General features: G+C 41.9%; 1 protein-coding gene across 3 annotated transcripts in view; it reads right to left on the reverse strand.

The window, feature by feature from the left end:
• Positions 1-891: 891 nt before the first annotated feature.
• Positions 892-20874, reverse strand: part of LOC125885762 (zeta-sarcoglycan) — a 466598-nt gene continuing 446615 nt past the window's right edge. For all 3 annotated transcript variants that reach the window (XM_049571525.1, XM_049571526.1, XM_049571524.1), the window contains exon 8: positions 892-3623. In XM_049571525.1, coding sequence (XP_049427482.1) covers positions 3417-3623 — 207 coding nt within the window. In that variant the 3' untranslated portion in view covers positions 892-3416. The remainder of the gene's footprint in view (positions 3624-20874) is intronic.

Genomic DNA, 20874 nt, shown 5'->3' on the forward strand with positions numbered 1-20874 from the left:
TCATCTGAGTTAGGTTTCGTTTGTCTCCGCCCTGTGCCCCTCCTACCAGACGAGCACACGAGTATTTTATCCTACTTGGTTCTATTTCTCTCTATCTGGGAGCCTCAGCTCTCCCTCACCGCGCAGCAGCCCGCCCCGCACATACCCCCGGGTTCGGCTCTCTCTCTCCACGGAGAGCCCTTGGCTCCGCTCCCACGGCCGACCCTCATGCCCTCCGGCCGGGCCCGGCCCCACCTCACCCTTCCCCTCCCTCTGGGGCTCCAGGGAACCAAGTTCTGTCTTCCTTTTTTTGGGTTGTTTAGCCATGCTGCTAAATGCTGGAATAGCTATTTTACCTGGTGCACTGTTCGCCATTGCCGCTTGCTCTCCCCTTCTGCCGGCGGCACGGGAACGTGCATATGCAGTAGAACAGCCAATAGGAATGCAGTGGTCTGAGCTGACCTTTGATTGGTTGATGCACATCGGCACGATACTGTTTCTTTAGAGGCTGAACACAGAGAAATGGTGAGGTGTAGAAACCGACTGTTTGTCTCAGACCACTTGATTTACATTATGCTTAGAGGATATTTTTACTCAGTTATACCAAGACAATGTTGCCTACTGGAGCTTTAATTGTAATCATGTCAGGACAACTCAAAAGCCAACAAAGTATTAAAAATGAAATTAAATCATGTAAAAAAAAAAATATGGGGTTGTCTGTAACATGTAAAGCTATTTAGATTTATGATCATCGGGGAAGCATTTTTCCTTCCTCTTAGGAACACAGAAACATTAAAGTGCTAATTACAATTTTCACAACACTTAAGACTCCAGAGATTCTTTTTAAAAACAATATTATTTTATTTTGTATTTTATTGGTATTGTTATATACATGGCATAATTTGTGCTTTTTTTATTATCAAGAATAAAACCAGAAGGGAACACATCAGAAAATTAAACTTTAAACCAGGATTGAATTGTTCTTTTTTTCAGCTGGATATACTGAGAGTTCTACAAAACCAGGAGAGAAGGGGAGGAAAAAAGACAGAAAACTAAATAGATAGATAGGTAGATTGATAAATATATAGTTTTTTTCCAGAGACACTTGCAGATGGTCCACTGAGGGTAGTGTGAACGTTCAGACTGTGATGTGCTTTTACCAACAGCAGCAAAGGCACCTGTGTATCACTTTGTTTTAAAAAAAAAAAAAAAAGAAAGTACGCCTCAGGGCCTTAATCCAGTTGAGTTCATACACACACAACCAAATCCATCCACAATTTCTTCCAGGGGGATTTCTGCCACACAAATCTGCTGATTTCCAGCCATCGCAGAGGTTGGGCGCTAGGTTAGCGAGCTCGAGGCCATTCACATCCCCCCATCTGAGACTGATTTAAAATATCAAAATAACCCCTTAAATAATATTTTGGACCTTCTTGACTTTTCTTGCTTAGGTTGCAGAACTTTTGAAAGGGGGCATAGTGAAGGGACATTTTTCCTGATATTTGAGTTTGGGATGGCCAAAGGAGATTAAAGGAGTGCAGAAATAACAAGATGTGGAGAAAACATCAGGACATGTCATTTGTGGAGTGATGGGAAAGAGACAAAAGACAAGATAAGACAATATCCAGAAACTGAACTACTGAAAATAAAATAAAATAGAGGAGTGATGGGAAGTAAAAATACTGCAGTAAAGAGAAGCTGAAGAAGGAACAAAAAAGGAAAGTGAGAGCAAAGAGCAGAACCTTTTTCAATGACACAGAAAAGCGACATGACTGAGAAGGAAGAGGGCTCGGCAAGAAGAGCAGAAAGGTCATGCAAAAAGAGTAAAAAAAAAAAGTCTGACAGACATGGAACGCAGGATGATGTATAATGCTCCATAACAAGGACAAAATTGGTCTGCCCGTCGTCTGACTGCTGCCTCTGCCTGACTGGAGGTTTGGCCTCATACCATAAAATGGTCGGTCTGCTATAGCACCTACCTGAGCCTTAATTTAACGTAAGACTTCACTCACTTTCCTCTTCCTTTTCCATTTGCTTTCTGTCTCTGATGAGAGAGCATCATGCCCAGATAGAATGACTCCGGAGAAACCAAAAGGTGTGGGAACAAACTGTGAGGGGGAGAAACCCTGCATCTGATACTGATGGGTAGTAAAATGTTTTTTTAACCAGTCCACTGGAAGAAAGCAGATAGAACAATATTTTCTTTTGTTAACCAGACCGGTGGAAGAGAGTGGATAGGTGGATAAGATGACGTTTTCTTTACCAGTCCACTGCATGTAGGTGCATAGACAGAACAAAATAAATGGAGCATGAAACAAAGCTAAACAAGAGCAGCAGGAAAATATAGAAAAATGAAGAATTACAAGAAAGGGATACAAAGAAGTAACAAGTAAAATATTTGATCCGAGGAAAAGAAACTAAAAGAAAATAAAGGCAGAAGTGAAAAATCTGAAAATAGATGAGGGAAAAAGCTGGTGAATGCAAGGTTGAAGCACAATTATTTGCATTAGTTATCCTAATAAAAGTGGGGTCGGAGAGAATATTCACTGTCAGGTGCAGATTAATGCAGAAGGGTCACACATCAACGTTTGGGTTGAAAGACTAGAGGGGGAGGAGGGGGAAGGCCTTTCTGGTATAGATTGGTCCGTTAGCTAGCCTTAGCTTCCCACTAGACTAAACCGTTGTCTGATCTATTTGTTAGCTACCCGCAGGGCTAAACCAAAGTCCACACTGATGTCTGTTATCCATCTGAGTCCTTGCCCAAGTCCCTGCTGGCGGGTTGCAGTCCTTCACCATATTTGTATATCCTTCAAAAGCAGGAGCAGGTTTTCCAGGATGATTTGGTCATACAGTGAACACACGACTCAACTTTTAGTGTAGGTGAGTTTGCTGTTCACAGGAAACCTCCAAATGCAATTCTTGTGACATTCACAATCCGTCTTGGCAGCAATTCAACGGTGGCGAAGAAAGCCAATGACAGCCCAAGGGGGAGACTGTCCCTCCACGTCCATGAGTCGTCATAGCATAATACCCACCAGCTAACCTTTGCTTTCGACTCCCGCCAAGTCATCCATCCTCTTGACTAGCATTAGCAACTGACCAATCCATATTTGGTTGGCAAGCTGACAATAGCTTCTCACCAAGCTTTAGTCCACCTTGACTCAGTCCTTTAGCTGGCATTAGCTTCACACCAAGCCACAGTCCATGTTAATTTGGTCTGTTAGCAAGCATTAGCTTCCTGCCAAGCTGTAATCCATATAATTCGATTGTTAAACAGACATGTACTTCTTGCCATGCTACAATCCACGTTGATTCGGTCTGTAAGCAGGCATTAGCTTCCCACCAAGCCATAACCCGTGTTGATTCAGTCAGTTGGCTAGCATTAGCTTCAAACTCTAATGGTCCATATGTCCCGGGTGTCTGTCGTCCTCCCACTTTCAGCTCCAGAGGCAAAAGTTACTGGTGGTTTGGCAGGTAGAGCCTTTCTCAGCCGGGGACAGGTAGAGCTTGCCGTTAGCGCAGGCACAAAGCTCGTACACAGTCTGTTTGGTGTAGGTGGTGCCTGCTGGCGCCCCCTCCAGGGGGTCCACAGCGCTGCCGAGGGGAATGTTGCCCAGCCTGATGGTGTTGGCGTCTAGAAAGATCTGTGAACACAGAAGAGAAATGATTGAGAACTTTGATTTCAGAGCAAGAGATATAGAAGAAAAGAAAGAACAAACACAACAAAAGGAAAGATGAAAGACAAAAAAATTGATGTATAAAACATGAACATGGACACACAGAAGTTGATGTTAATACTGTAGGGACTGAGCTCACATGGACTGACCTGGTGCCTAAAATACAGACAGAAAGAAGGAAGGGGAAAAGTTATGTTTTCAGAAAAAAAGAAAGAAAAAAGAAAAGAAACTGGGGTTGTGGATACAAAGCAAGAGAGAGCATGTTGCCGTAGGGGATGACTATACTCTCTGTGGTCGACTGGGGTTGTCATCAAGAAAGATCTACGGAGACAGAGAGGGAATTTCTATTTAGAACAGGTTTCTTTTGATGAAAAGGTAGAGTGGGAGTGAACAAGGCAAAGGGCAAGGTACGTGAAGGGAAAGGCAAGGGAATCAGTGGGAGAGGAGTGAGGGGAAGACAAAAGAGACGGGAAAAGACAGACTCAAGGAAAAGCATGACTAAAGAAAAAACACACACTGCAAACAAAGCCAACTTTTTACATCAGCTAATTTGCTTCAGTATCACTGTTACGATTGTGTTTTTATCCAAACAAGTAAAAAGAATCTGCCAAAATGGGATCCCTCTACTCATTTGAAAAAAGCCGTTTCAATTTCTGCGGATATTTTCCTAAAAACAAGTGGCTACATTTAAGAAAAAGGCACAAAGAAGACATCATCCCTCAGATGAAATCAAGCAGCTTATTAGTATTAAGATAAAACAAGTGTGAAGATAAAATCACCTGATATGAGACACAGTTTGTTTTTCTACACAGACAAGTAAAGTTGTCTCTTTGGTCATTTTTGCAGTGTTTGGACTTGAAATTTTGAGTGCAGCTTTCACAGACTTGGCGCCAAATTATTGGGAATAAGGAAACTTGCAAAGAGGGTTTCTTAAATGATTTCCGATGCAAGTAGACCTTTACTTGGAGGCGTTTCAATCAGTTCAGCCTGAAGGGCAGGTCAGGAGCTTTGCTTGTTGATAGCGGCCAATGAATTTAACAGATCATGTGCCCTGTCAAGTTTATCTTAAATTATTGCAAGAAAACACCTGCAATGCACAAACAAACAATGAGAAAAGGTCACTTGCTGAAGACGATAGAAAAAGCTAAACTCATTCTAACTTTGCAACAGTAATGACACACTGATGCAAGGCTGGATTACCAAAACAGAGTAGGCAAAGTGGGAAACTACCTTGCAGTCCCACACCTTGATTATCGGTTTACTGCACGTCAGATGGTTTGCAGCTTAATGCAAATCAGTTTTGGAATAGGCGCCAGTAAATCACAATGTCAACTGAAGAGCATTACAGTGATGATATTTTGGTAAAATATAATTAGGCTGGCAGATGTAGTCTCCTACAAAATTGTCAAGGACTTCTCTTGACTATCTCTTTCACAAGACAGACCTGGCCAAAATGGTAGAATGCAGAGTAGTTACCACACAACTGGTTAGATACACAATGTACAGAGAGCAGGAAGAGTGTGGGGTCAGCGGGGGCCTAAAACTCATTATCCCTCTGTTGGATTCTGTTAATCCAGTCATGGGAAGATGAGAAGCATCCAGAAGAGAGTGAATATGAGAGAAGCAGAGGCAGACACAGTACATCTGATCCAGAGAGGAAAGAGACCGAACGAGTTACTTCTTAAGACTGAGTTAACTGTCAGTGAGAGTAAGAGACTGTCCAATAAAAAGATGGACAGCTAAATGAACGAGAGAGATGTGAACAGAGACCCCAAGAGACAGAAGTGATTTCCTTATTCTGCAAAGACAAGAACTTCTCTTTTCCTTTTGCTCTCTTTCTTTCCCCCATTTCTACCCCCACCGCCCTTCCCTATTGGCCTTCATCCTTCCTGACCCTTACTTCTTCCTGCGTTCCTTCAGTCCACTCCTCTCATCTTCAGATTAATACAAGCAGAGTTTCAAATGAGAATCATTGCACAATCTTGGTTTCTATTGACTGCTATGCCTGCTTATTTATTTACTCTGCAATCTTCAAGGAAGCACTACTCTGTTGCCCCCCCACTCCTCCTCCCTCTCACTCACACACACACACACACCCACACCCACACCCACCCCAAGGCCGGGGTGATAATCTCAGCAGACATCTGTATCCCCATTATTCATGTTCTTCATTTTAGAAATGAGGATAGGGGAAAAAGTGTGCGGAAAATAGCTATGAGTGCAAAAAGACAGAGGGAAAAGAGCAAAAGTGGGGGATGAGAGGCAGATGAAAGGATGAGGGAGGGATGACAGAGAGAAAATGTCACATCAAAAGTGGCTGGGAGAGGATGGGGGACATAAAGAGAGGGAGATAAGATGAACGAAAGAAAAAAAGGAGAGGAGAGGAATGAGGGATTCACATATCCCAACAGCTAGGAACCAATTAGTATAACTAATGATTTCACTTTGGCTGACAGGGCACATCTCCATCTGTATAAACAACATCCGCACATGCAGTACATACACACACACACACACACACACACACACACACACACACACACACAAACACACACAGTCTGCATGATGGAGCTGAGGAGAGGTGTGCTCATGTTGCCTTTAAATATCTGTGCGGCTAAAAGCAGTACATCTATTAGCCATTAGCCTGGAGACAGATAGGCAGGTAACACACCGGGGTAGAGACGGTGTCATCCCAAATAGCCTGGAGGTCTTCACTCAGTGATATACTCAAACTCTACAAGATCTGTATTATTAATTTCCATTCTCCCACCTAAAGGGTCCTTGGTGTTTTAAATATATTATTGGTGAGACACTTAGTCCATTAATTCATAGTCTGATTGATGGTAATTAACTAATTGAAAAACATTTTAATGGAAAAGGAGGAAAAGGTCCGATCCACACTTATCTTACTCTGTAAATTAAAGGTATGATGATTTCTACTGTACAACTGAGGAGGTGACGTGGGGCGTGATATCAGGTGCTAATCCTGTGTTTTGAATTTTGGTGTCGACATATGCTCCCCAGACGGGATTAATGTCACCAAACAGAGCATGCAAAATTGAAATCACTCAACCTCCCCTAGGGCAATAAATCCTATTCAAAACATCTTTGGTCTTAAAGGCACATTACTTATTTTTTGTTGGAGAATTAGCACAATAGCTCCAGTGGGAAAACAATCACCTCATGTCTTGATCAGTTTGGGTTTTTTTTTTTATAGGATTTTCAACTAATGCACTGACCAAACTACTGACGTGTTTCAGCAGGATGGTGAGATGATTTATTTAAAATTATGGTTTATTTGGAAAACTTTAGGTGGCATACGCTACTTGCTCTGATTTACGTTGTTTTGCTGGAGTCAACTTTCCCGAATGTTGGTCGGTGCAAAGTTAGCAAGAACTTATTAGTTTGGCCACAATTACCAATGACAATAAGACTCTGGTTGAAAAATACTTGAATTTTCCTTTAGGATAATTTGCCATTTTACCCTACAAATAAATGATTCCTCACAGACAAAAAAAAAAAAAAAAAAAAAAAAAGTTAGGATAATACAATAGTCCATATAGGAATATAAAAATGACTCTGTAGCTGTTCACTTATAAGAGTAAATGCCACAGAGCTCATGTTACTCAAGATATAAATAAAAGCTGGGTAATTGTCAGTTATCTTCATAGTTTCCAGAATATGAAAAAAGAAAAAGATTTGTTTTAGTTCTTTTAAAAATAAAATTAAATTAAAAACAAAGGAGACAGACTGGTGAGTCACTGGGAAGCTACTGTGTACAGCTATCTCATTAGCCGGCCATGCCTCATTGGTTTTAATAAGACATAGTAACAATGACAACAAGACTCTTTAAGAGCTGGTGAAAAACGAATATGTGCACTTTTCTCCCCATGTGCCCAACAAAGGAAAATACCACACTACATCTCTAAATGTCAAGGTATGCCTTTAACAGGTCCCTGGTGCACACCTGTCATCTTCCCTTTGGCTCCCCAATAAAAGCTGCCAGGGTTCAGTTATAGCCTTATAGAGGAAAGGACTCAGTCACGGTTGGCAACATAACCCAAATCTAATTCCAACAGACTGCTTGCCATAGCAATGAAAACCTAAAATGAACTTGGGCATGGCAACAGGGATGGGAAAACGAGGAGAGATGGGCGCGTGTTATGTGAGGAAACACCAATGAAATTACTGGTTTCTCTTCCATAATATTGGAAACATCACGAAAACAAACTGATGGGCTGGGGAACAGAGGAAGGAGGGAGGGAGAGAGGGAGGGATGAGAATGTGAAGATGGAGGAAAAGGCAGTGGAGAGTGGGGATGGATGGAGAAACAAGCAAGGAGGGAGGGAGAGGGTGCTTATTATAAGATTGGAAAGAGGAGAAGGCGATTAGTGGAAATGAGAGACTTAGAAGGCAGGATGGAGTGAGGAAGAGGTCGAGAGAAAGGAGCTGTGAGGTGAGAGGTGACAGGAAGGCGGAGGGAAAGAGGGATAGAAAAGGATGAACGCTAGGTAGCAGGCAATAAGAGCAGCAGAGGAAAGGTGGTGGATGGACAGATAGATGGATGGATGGAAAGAAGGAAGGTAAAAAGAGGAATGGGAGTGGAAGTCATTTGTTGTAGCTCAGGGTCGGATTAGCGATGACATTCATCCCAAATGAAAGTGTCTGTAAGTATTAGGTCGGTCTGTTGTTAGCAGTACGTGAGGGTCTGTACATGTGAATGTGCATCGAGAGTGACTCTGTGTGCAAGGACATGTGTCTGTGAATATAATGGTGTCTGGGAATAGGAATGAAGGAGTGCTTGTTGCTGAGTGCATTGTGCTACTCATATTCAGTGACATGCCTGCATTTTATGCATTTGTATGACTGCACTGACATACCTACAAAATGTTCTCCTATAGCTTTCAATGTACGAGCAAATCAAAGGAAGGACCAGGCTCGATTGTTGACTTTAGCATATTTTTCCTGAAATCTTTCATGGTATACCAGCCAGGATCAAAAATGCATTACTAATTTTTATCTCACATTTTATCTTTTATTTTTATCAAAAGCAGCAGTCCACTACACACATGGATGTTCTGGGCTCTGCCTTCCTCAGCATGACTGAGCTAACCAGGGCTCTGGTATCAGTGATTGTATTAACCTTGACTCCATGCCTCAACCATCGATAAAAGCCACAATAATGAATTATTTAATAAGTGGAATAACAGAAAATAAAACTAGATTTTTCAAGGTTCAGTTTGTTGTGATTGTACAACATAGCTTTGCACGGTGAAATGAAGCTCTAGTCCATTCATGCTACCCATGATAAAACAAACAAACATACAAAACAAAAACAGTAGCGAATTCATATTACGCTGAGTGGCACACACAAGTTGTGGTGGTCCTTCGTGCATTTTTAAGCAGGAAAAAATGATGGCCTGGTCACAGACTTCTTCAAGTTACAGCTTTACAGTACACTAAAATGTGTTTCTGAAAATATGAGGCGGGAAATAGCCGATGCAGTAACAGCATCTTGATTCATATATGATCAGCAGTGTCTATTTTGACAGTCTGATCTAAGTCTCATGATCCTGGAGCGTTTCTCTGGATGAAATTGAATAGATGCAATTACATTCAATAAGAGCAGCGAAATGTATGACATTTCAAATCTGGACCAGTGATGTTCCTCCGTCAAAAAGTGTATTAAAATCGCTCCATATTAGAGCTACTGGACAGTTGAATTTCCCTTCGGGGATGAATAAAGTTCTTTCTATCTACCTATCTAGATAAACAGTTATGATTTGCCCGACCCAGGCTAGGCCAGCTGGAAATCTGTCTGAATGGAAGGGGGACCAGGTGTAACTATCAGAGAACATTAAACATCAGCTCGGAGATTTGTCTGGTTCCCAGGCTAAAATTCCTCAAGTGCCTTTTTTGGGATAGTAAACATCAGCAAAAAAAAGAAAAAAAAAAGCCCATCAATTTTGACTGTTTGAGCACCAGGCATCACCAATGCAAACACTGAGTCTGCCTCCCCTCGTCCAATCAGAGTCCTGTGCTCTGTAGGCGCACAGCACAGCCGGCACATCAAGTGCAACGTTGTGATCAAGGATGCCGCGATGGAGCTAGGTCTCTGCAAAGATATGGGCACCCACTCTCTAATCTGCCGTTGCTGGGCCAGCCCCAGTCCTATTTCAGCAATTTCTCTTTCCTGTGACAGGACATCAGCCAGAGGAAGGCTGGGTAGTGGAACAGCCTGAGGTCCAAGCTGGATCAACCTAGTTCTTATCCCAGCTCTTCCGGCTCTCCTTGCCCTTGGTGGTGCTTTACCTGGCTGGTCTGGTGGTCGGTAGATGCTGTGGGCAGTGACTGTCTCAAGGTCTGCAGCACTTAATCTAATACCTTGCTTCCTTCTTCCAGAAACAAATACGAAGACAACAAATGAAAACAAAAGTTCACTGGCCAACACACCTGAATTCACCGCCATCACCGTTTGGAGTCAATATAGTCACCGGCATCTTCACCAGAGACCTGGTAAACATACATATGCAGAGGAATGCAGAGCCCAAACGTCGATGTATATAGTGCAGTATTGCTAATTATCTAATAAAAAGAAGCAGCTTTGTAATTTATCTGTACACTGTCTATGTTAGAGGATCTAAGAAAAAGAGGTCTATTTCCAGCCTGACATGATAAAACGTTTTATCAGATGGGTTTTGAAAACAGAGACATTAAATCTTTCATGTAAAATGAAACATGAAAATCATAATTATTGTTGATAATTTGCATTTGACATGTATATGTATGCTAATGAATAACTCTGATCCACCATGTCTGTGCACATTTGAAAAGATACAGGCAGTATACAAAATAACAGAACACCTTACAAAACAGGACAAACCCTGACCTCACCAATGATCATGGAGTTGAATTTAAACCTCACAGTGACACTTTATTGCAAGACTGTGGAGGTGTTCATATTATCTTTTCTACTCCCTGCATAGATATAGAATGAGAAAAGGTGTATATCTGTCTCTATATGTATATCTCCCTTATGCATTTGAAAGTCTGCGTGGGTGGCTGAGTGTGTGTGCATGCAGCATAAGCGTATGTGTGTCTGAGCCCATCTCTTTCCGACATCAGTTTAGCAAGCACGTGGCCCTTGCGTCAAGGAGAAGGGAAACATGCGGGAAGCGGCAATTATGGAGGGTCAAAACATTTTTCATGGATGATTTCCTTTGGCACAGCTGAGGAACAGGCAAAAGAGGGTGGGAGGCAAATGTGCTGCGAGAGAGGAGGGAAGGCGGCGATGAAAGGACGAGCTTTTCCTGGGATGAAAGGGGGGAGGGAGGTGGAGGGAAAAAGACAGCAGAGGAGATAGGAGGGTTAAAGTGTCTTCAGGGGGAGATAAGGAGGAAGAGTGTCGGGAGTGAGTCGAGGAGTAGTTTAGGAGGATAAAGGAGTGTATGAATCTGTTTAGGAGGAGACTGGGAGGAGTAGGAGTCTAGTCTGGGTTGACAACAGAGGAAGAGATGTATGAAGGATAAAGGGGGTACTGAAATGTGGATGAAACAGTAAAAAGAGGACACAAAGCTATATTTATGCCACAGTTTAATATTTACCATGTCTACTATCACATCAGCAGTGTCATATCTTTCCAAATATTTTATGCATATTTTATTGGTTACAGTTACCCTCAATTAACTTTAGCTAAAGCTCTGACTTCATGGCAGCTCTCTGTGATGTTTTTTCTACACCACATGTGTGTCAATAGCACTGTACAAACAAGTCATCGGTCAGTATGTGTTAAAACAGCACTGAGGCATTTTGTGGTATGGCTCTGTTCTGGGGCCTCTCTGTCTTTCCTCAAGCCCACACAGAAAGCCACTTCCACGCATGAAAGCACACCTCTCTGCCCTTCCATGTGCAAACCAGGAAAGCCTGAGGCAGAGAGAGCAAACCTCCCTGCCCTTCCATGCACCTACATGGAAAGCCTAAGGCACCTGCCTCCTCAGTTTGTAAAAGCATATCACCACTGCACTGAGTCAACTACTCTTCAGTTACATATAAATAAGAGTAAATAAATAGTGTGTGTGTATATGTGTTTGTAATGACATAAAAACAAGCAGCTTATCATAAAATCAAGGCAAATATTTGGGGCCAGAAACAACCAACCTCTACGGTATACAGGCCTATACCATCTCAAAACCCTGACACAAATGGAGACTGTCCTAACATTAGCTCACATCACCAGCAAGATTAGAGCAGTCCACTCGTCTCTGTGACTCTGCTTCATTCAGTGGCCTGGCTGAGGGTGGCCACAGCAACCTTGGCCCTCCCGTCACAGAAAAGATCTGTCAGGCTGGTGCATTTAGCTGCATCTTGCACCAACATTTTTCACTTCTTAGCTCGTAGTTTTTCTCCATTTCTTTTTCATCTCCTGTCTCCTTTCTCTCTTTTATGTTTACCACAAAACTTCAGACAACTGGAAACTTTTTATGACGAACTGACTGAGCCACTTCTGAGCCAGAATTCAGAATATCAGAAAAAGGACCATAGAGCTGCTACCAACATCATGAACACCACTGACCAGTTGAGCCTGGAATGGACTGGGTGTTAGGGAGTCTTCCCAAACCTCCCAATAGCCAGCCCATCCCTTGTCCCGGAACAGTTTGGAGAAAACAGCCAAGACTGCAAAATAACAATATATATAAAATGCTCAGGGTGAAATTATCTAAATAAACAAAAATACAGTGCTCTTTAAGGACAATCACAGTCACATACAGGCTCAACTTTGGACTCGAGGCTTGCAGCAGTTTAAATTATTCTGACCTGGAGCCGAAGTGAACTAGAAAGTGTCAACTTTAAGTCTTTACCTGAGAGGATGGAGGAGTAGAGGAGTGGAGGGAGAGAGGTGTGACAGAGGTTGAAAGGACAATAACAGTACAATTTCACCGGCACGCACACACACACTCACTCAGTAACACAAACAGTTTTGCACACACAAACACACACACTTCAACCTCTATGTTTGCCTGGCTTCGGCTCACCTTGCCTCCCATTCCACTTTTCTTTCTGTCTCTTACTCCCCCTGCACTCAAACATGGAACACACACACACACACACACACACACACACACACACACACACACGCACGCACACTCCCACAACAAAAATAGGTGGGAGGTTGTGAAGCAATCTGAGTGTATTACACAGACCATTAGGCGTGTTGAATGGACAGACGCTGGAATGGGAGCTGACAATGGACTAAATGACAGAGGCTGGAGAGAGAGACTGAGAGTGTAGTAACCCAGATGTAGCAGGGACATAAAACGATATCAGTCTGCTCTACTGTACCATACACACACACACACACACACATACACAACTGCAGACACAGACAAATGCATTCACGCAAACATCCACAGGTAGACAAAGACAGTAAGAGTAACACACTTATAAACACAACACACAGACAGACAAGCAGCTGCATAATAACACAAACGCACGCTGTGATGGACGGTAACACAAATAAGAGAGAGAGAGAAAAACAGATAAAAACTCCCACACACATCGAAAGACTAAGACGGAGTTACATCAGACTGAAGGAATATCACACACACACACACACACACACACACACACACACACACACACACACACCTATGATGATCGCCTCGGGCAGTGTGAAGTATGGGCTAATGAATTTTCCGACGTTAATCACACCTTTTGAAAAACATCCACTTCTCGCAGCTATTGGCAGGTATCTGTTAATCTGTTATCTCTCTCTCATAAACACACACACTCACACGTACTGTAGGTGCAGACTCTCAAAGAGTGGAGCTGGATGATGAAAACAAGTTTTGGAAGTAAACAGAGAGGCTCTAGAGACTGAGTGAGGAGGGGACAGCCGTGGCAGTGTGCTGTGTGTGTGTGTGTGTGTGTGTGTGTGTGTGTGTGTGTCTCTGCATATACGTATATGTGTGTTTTCTCTGGGGTCCAGGTTGTGTGTTTTCCTGTGATTTTAGATGTGCATGGTGCTGGTTGCTATGTATATGTGCATGTACAGATCCAGTGTATTACATCTATTTCTTTGAGTGTGTGCATTTTTGGGTGCTTATTTCGTGGCCGTTTATGGGGACATGTGTGTGTTTATGCATTTGCGAGGCTTCCACAGCATTAGTGGGTACGACAGGGAGTTACCCCCTGCCAGCATTCTAATTCACTCACCATTCTGCCTTACCCGCAGGTAAAACAACAAGCAGCGAAGAAAAAACAAAAAAGCTAGTCCCAGCGTACCAGCCCAATAACACCTCCAGGCTACAGCGTGTTAATAAACCCTAGCATTGTGTCAACAAACAATAAAACTCCATGGTAACCTAACTTTGTAAAAGTTTCTGTAGTTAACCCGATTTCACCTCGTTGCTGTGAACTGCAGAGTGAAGCCATTTATTACTTCTGTGCATGAACACAAAGAAGCAAATGTGTCACACAGGGCATTCAAGTTTCTCTACATGTCTGAGGAGATTTTAGGGTAAGGATGACACTTTGCCAAACAAGCTACTGGTAACACAATTTTTTTTTTTATGAAGGATATGCTACTGTCCCATTTTCCAGTATAAACATCTCATAAATGCTGCACTGTATTTAGATTCCCTGCTTTAAGTGGCACATCCTGACTACTGTACCGACCATTCTTCTCTTGTGAGGTGATCAGTCTTCTTCTGTTGTTTCTGAGGTGAGAAAATACTTGGACCTCGACAACCCTTACTTCAAGAACAAATGCTGTTATTAACAGAGACATTGTCTGGTGAGCCATAGCTGGGGAGGCTGGCTCCTCAGGTGAGTAGTCAAGTGAAATCAAACTCAAAGAACACGCTTGAGGCCGTAGCAGCAATCTGTGCTATATATAATATAACACTGGTGATGTGCTGCACCGCTTCCTATTGATGGAAGTGGTGTCAAATGATGTGCACCATCTTTTGAGCTCTGTATAGACAGCAGTATGAATGTATCATCTTATCTCTAATAAAGAGAAAACAGGAAATTATCTTTTTTTTTTTTTTTTTTAAAGTATTTAATCATCCTTTTATGAAAATATTTTCTACAAAACTTTATATTGTGTATATATCAGGGTTTTTAAGCTTGGTAATTTCTAAAGGCAATCTGTGCTCTGTAGACAAAAGCATGCATGTAGTCTAGAACTTACAGGCTCCCTTTCACAACTCATGCACGAGCATCTACATGTATTGCTTTTGTGAAACAGGCCCCTTGTCACAACCAGCATTAAGCTTGGGCAGTATCTATTTTTCACATCTTCATACACTGCTGACATTTCACCGGGGTATACAGTATATGACAGTATTTGTGTTAAAAAGAAGAAGACTCATGTATGTCATCGTCTAGCCTACAGTGCTTTCTTTCTAATATGCAATTGGCCTACTTAGACAAGTCTTGCAGGGTTTAAACAGTTATGGCTCATAGAATAATAATTAGACAGGAAATAAGCATCCTTGTCTCTTGAGGACCCAATGACACTTGTTGCTGCTGTGGATACCGACACATCACTGGGCTGAATGGAAATGATGTGTTGAATAAAATCATGTGGTATATTAGCTGCTTTTGTAGTCAGAAGAAGTCATCTCAGGATAAAGTTACATGTGGCAATACTCTTCAAACAGCAGTAGAGGCTTTGCTCTTCTTCACTAGTCCCGTAACGTTATCCCACACCCATCTTTCTCAGCTCAGCTGCGTGTTGCCACCAGAAAAGACTGACCTCTGGTGACGGGTGTTGTGCACTACAATACATCGCCTTGATACAGCATCTCCGTATCAGTTTAATAGGAGAAGCGTTGGTATTGGTATTAAAAATCATGCCATCAGGATTACTAAATACCCCTGTATACCGTAATACCCTGATAATGGGCGAGCCTGCCCAGCATGTGCATTTGGGAAGAATTCAAGTTTTGACTGGATGAAGCTCTGTCAGCAGTGGATTTTGCCACCACTTACTACCAAAGTATTACAGTGTAGTCTCCAGACATCATCAGAAAGTGACAGAATCATGTCTGGTCTGCATAAATACAATTTAAACTCGGGGGTTTCCTGAGTGAAAAACAAACTGTTGGAACTTATGTGCCCTACTCGAGGGCATTTAGACAGTATTTGCTGAGTGTGTTGTATATCACTCCCTGGAGACCATTTATGTGCTGTCTGCTTCTCAACAAACAGCAAACAAACATCAAAATGTTACCATTTTGCACACTAATTGGTGCTCTAGTTGATCCCACTGGACTGGACCTCTCCGCTTGACTGCACAAGTAGCCTCTCTGACACTGTAAGTGTATTAAGGAGGAGATTGTTAGATTTCTAACCCTATGACAAGGATCCTGTTGAATAATGAAGTTATAATCCAACAGAATCTTTGAGTTGTCAGTGGAAATAAAAGTTAACTTCAGTGAATTAAGTCAGTCAACTTGAAAATGACTCATTTTCAGCAAATGTAGGTTCCATGTTTAAGTTTTGTGAGGGCGTCTATTCTCTAAGGAGTTGTCTGTTGAAATGAATGGTGAGTGGAGCAAAACATCTCCAGTATAAAGACAGAAAGAGGATGAGAATGAGTGATGCACAAAAGTTGCTGACAAGAGCTGTGGGTGCATAAAGCGCATATCATGAGACGAGTAGAAGAAGGGATAGATTGATGGAAAGTTAACACAGAAATAATCAACAAAGAGGCGAGTACAGAGGCAGGGAGAGGGTGAACAAACGAAGAGAGAGGAAAATAGATGGAAGAGAAAGAAAGACAGTGAATTAATGTAGGATAGAAAGAGAGATGGAGGGAGAAAGAGAGGAAGGGAGTTGATAAAAAAAAGCCAGGAGGACTGCAGGAATCCTGAGAGGATCTGTCAGCTCTCGTTGGCTTTGATTTTAATGGAAGCCAGCGCTCCCCTACCTCTAACCCATTTGGCCCTAATTCCAGCACTGCTTTCCAAACTTTTTAAACTTTAATGGCCCCTTCTTAAGTGCCAGCTGCTGACAACATTGATTTGGCTTTAAGCCTTGCTGTCCTGCACGCCTTTATTTTCTCCTGCAAAATCGACAGAAACATCTATTTTCTGCCATCCTCCTCCACCTCCTACTCATCCGATCCTCCTTCTATCCTCCCTTCATCTGCTCTCCTCTGTTCATTTGATGGTGTCAGCGGTCGAGGGAAAGCTCGTATGAGAATGGATGAAAAGGAACGCTATTTGGATAAGCTGTTCTTTTTAGGGGTGTATATAGGTATTTTCATGCTGCTTATTTCAAACAGGCTGGGTTGGTAGACAGAGGGTTGATACTTCCTTTGCAGATTGTGGGTAAGATGTTTTTTGGGGACGAGCTACACATAAAGACAATGACGTGGTGTTGTGGTGTTGCAGCTCAATGTTCAGCACCAAGAGTATGAACGGAAGGTTACAAGTGAGGGAGCGGTGATGCGTCATTCACAAGTTTAATCTCACTTAAACTCTGCCAGTAAGTGTTGACTGCTGAGGTGAGTTGGACAAAAATAACATCTAAACTAAACAAGACAGACATCAAATCATGTCTTTATCTCTGGAAAACATAAAAAAAGACGTAATTTTTAGGTGATTTTGACCAATCAGCTCAACGTACTCATTGTCCTACAACATTTTGACTTTGACCTGACAAAAAAAGTGTAACCTTGAGAGGACACACTGTATTTTCCTTTGCTGGGAATGTTATTTGTCAGTGCCCTTTGGTTACTTTGACAAACACAGCAGCAAATTGAAGTCATTAAGAGTTGGCAAATCATCAGATGTGGAAGATTAAAAGAAATGTTCTGCAACTGGGCAAAAAACAACACTAGCTTTAGAGTAAGCAGTGGGAATACTGCCCACCTTTAAGCTGATCGACAAAGGCAGGTGCATAATTGGATATCTCCCACAACCCCAGTGGTCCCAGGATCAGAGTCTTGGACAGCAGTCACAACAGACATTATAAATAATCCACTTGAGCTGAACAGGTAAGCAGGGTGATGCTCTAGACTGCAGAATGATCAGTCGATAGATTTAAAAAAAACTTTACTATCTTAAAACATTAATTCAGGTTAGAGAAGTTGCTGCTAAAGAAATAAAATCACAAAATAATCTTTGACATTTGTGGAAATATGAACACAGTTCTCCAACAGCTTGTAAATGGACAATCACAATGTCTGTTAAACATATTTCGAATTAATAGTGTGGGGAAAGTGCACTGTGGGTAATTCCCCTAGCTTTTCAAGTTATAGTCTAGACCAATCTTTATTATTATTAGCACGGGCTCACTGAGCTGGGTGGGGCTAACAGAGATGCAAGAGGTGATGTGGAATGTGAAAGCTTTCTTCAACTGTCAGTCATAAATCACAGAGTGAGAGTGAATCAAAATTATATGTAAAAACATATAGGAATTTGTCCCACATTATTATAATATATTTTCAATAAATGTCAGGAGAAAAACTGGCTGTGGAGTCGAATTTGTCACGTCGGTAGCAATCAAATGTGTGTCTCTAAGCTCAAGGATAAAATGTCCTCATATAAAATGCAGCCTTGTAAAATGGATTGCCTGATGACGAGACTGTGCTAGACATTGCGTCATTAGGCACTACGGTCATGAAATGGTTTCGTGGTACAGTGTGATCTCTAGAGAAGAGCCAGCACAGGGCCTGGGCATGTAGACAGATGGGAGAGTAAATAACATTGCAGAAACACAATGCTGTAGTTGTGATGTTCTGTATCTGGCTGAGGTGGGTACTATCCTGCCTGTATGACAGCATCTATTTGTTGAACTGATTTACAGTATTTGCCTTTCAGGTTACGTCTCCTACTACCTCTTCATGTCACTTCACCTGTCTTTGCCTTACTCTCCCCATACAGTATCTTTACTGATGTCCCATAAGAACTATCAGCTCTTCTAATGGGTGAATTATATATTTTTTTTTACAGACATTAGGCAACAATTTTCAGGATAATGATGTGTATCTAAAGTGCACAATTAGATGTAGAATCATAATGTGCAAACAGTGTATCCAGAGCTGCTCTTTCTGTGGTCACAGCACCTTTTCGGCAATTTAGAATTTCTGCTTTATATCCATAAATAAGCATATAAATAAGAATGGTTACAGGGAAGGAAAATCAAGGTCTGGGCAGAAATTAATTAAAAAACAACAACCCTTAAACCTAATGCAAAACATGACATGAAAAAGTAAATATTTGAGGGTGTGTTTTTGCAAAGATAAGTGAGAGAAAAGTGTTTTGAAAGTGTGTGTCCCTTCTGATAACAACTTTTAAATAATTAGTTTGGTATGGTTGTGAGAAAGGTGAGAAGCAAATTCATTTGCAATGCAAAGCCAACATTATGAAATCAGATATCAACTATTTTACTTATCTAATGGCAAACTGATGAACTTTTGAAGTACTCTTTAAAGTCTGAGAGATGTTCTGGTTGAATTAGATGTTTTAAATGCAACACTTTAAATTAAAAGTTTTGAATAGTGGGGTATCCAACTGGCAATAATTCATATGAGGCGGTGCTAAACAAAGCAAATACATTCTTCTTTTTATCGCTGCCAGGCGTGAGCCTGGAGGGGATTAAGCGTCTGGTCTAGTGTGTGTGTAGGTGAATGTGTGTATCCGTCTGTCCACAGCTAATATCAGATACAACAGGACCAATCAGACTAATATTTTGTGTGCCCATTAATAACTGTATGCTCAAGGCCCTTTCTTGGTTGCGATGATTCACAGTTTATAAAATTTTTATACTGTGTCTGACTCTTCTTCTTCTCACTCCTTTTAAGCAGCCAGGGGGGGCGTAGGTTTTCCCATAAATCAGCTTGGCTAAACACAAAAAGCCTAACAGTCTGTTGCAGGCCACACTTTGACTTTTGTTCAAAAACTGACACCCTTGGAAAAGTTTGGTCTCATTTGGAAGTGGAACATCTGCAGATGAATTCCATACGCCATATGATTGGCTGAAGTTAGGCACGATCCAAAATTAAGTAGTCCCTGTTTTTGTCATCTTTGCCACCATCTTGACTGTAAAGGAACTGGGAGGGACAATTCCACCTGGTGCAGCTTTGATCTAGTCATGAACCGTCCGCCACATGGTGTCATACCACACCAGGAGTGTTTCAGAAGCAGAGCATTTTGCCTGCCCAGAGTTTGTAGACTTGCAGATTTTGTTGAGTTGGTCACTTTTCCTTGATATTTGTGCTTCTACCATAAGTATGTCAGTAGACTAGGTAGTCAAATGGTTTTCCTTTTGTGTTAATTGTTGTCATGCCTGTGAACCACAGAAGTTGATCTGCTCTGTGCAACATGCTGCGGCTCCATCAAAAATAGACGAGACGCCTATCTTTAACAGCTTCTGTGATGCCTCTGAAATTTGCTGTGGCACAGAACTGCTCGAGTTGCCCCCTGGCGGTGGTCTGCACTGTACTGAATGCACCTTTCTAGTTTGGTGTCTGAAAAGGCTTGTTTTTATTGGTCAGTGCAGCTTGACAGAGCTCTTACTCTTTGCTGTTTAAGAAAGTTTCACATCAAGTCTTAATTGAATTTGACAGTTTGATTGTATTAGTTAATCACATCAATGGGAGTCTCAAGCTGACACAAACACTTCCTATTTAGGACATTGTAGGAGATTATCTGAGGATTTTAGCCTTTCTGAACACATTTACACGTGGTGATGAGGCTCTCAGTGGTACTTACTGAGCTGTACCTTAGTGAACCAAGGTTTTTATCTGTATATCTCACAAACGGGTGCCATAGTAAGGCTGACAAGGTTGTTCTTTCATTTTCTCAAGCCTTGCCAAGGGCCCACACCTCAATCCTTGTTACACCCTGCTTCATGCTATTGTTCACCATCAATAAGAAGACATCTATTTATGCAGGAATGACAGAGAGTGAGAGTGAGAGGGAGAGAAAGAGAGTGTGAGAGAGAAAGATAATGGATGAACAAATAACGGAAAGAGACAAAAGAATACATGAAACAGAGAGAGAGAGAGAGAGAGAGAGAGAGAGAGAGAGAGAGAGAAATGATGACAGAAAAGAGGTAAAAAATTATAATCCTCCCTCCCCTCCCCTTTCCCTGGGAAGTGACAGCCACAGTGATGTATAACCCTGGCAGTGGAAAGTTAATTAGATAGGCTGGGTTACTTAGAGATGAAGGACTGAGAGGCTGAGAAGGAAAGGAGGGAGGCGGG

The sequence above is a fragment of the Epinephelus fuscoguttatus genome, linkage group LG3 (assembly GCF_011397635.1).
Source record: "Epinephelus fuscoguttatus linkage group LG3, E.fuscoguttatus.final_Chr_v1".
NCBI classification, from domain to species: Eukaryota; Metazoa; Chordata; class Actinopteri; order Perciformes; family Serranidae; genus Epinephelus; species Epinephelus fuscoguttatus.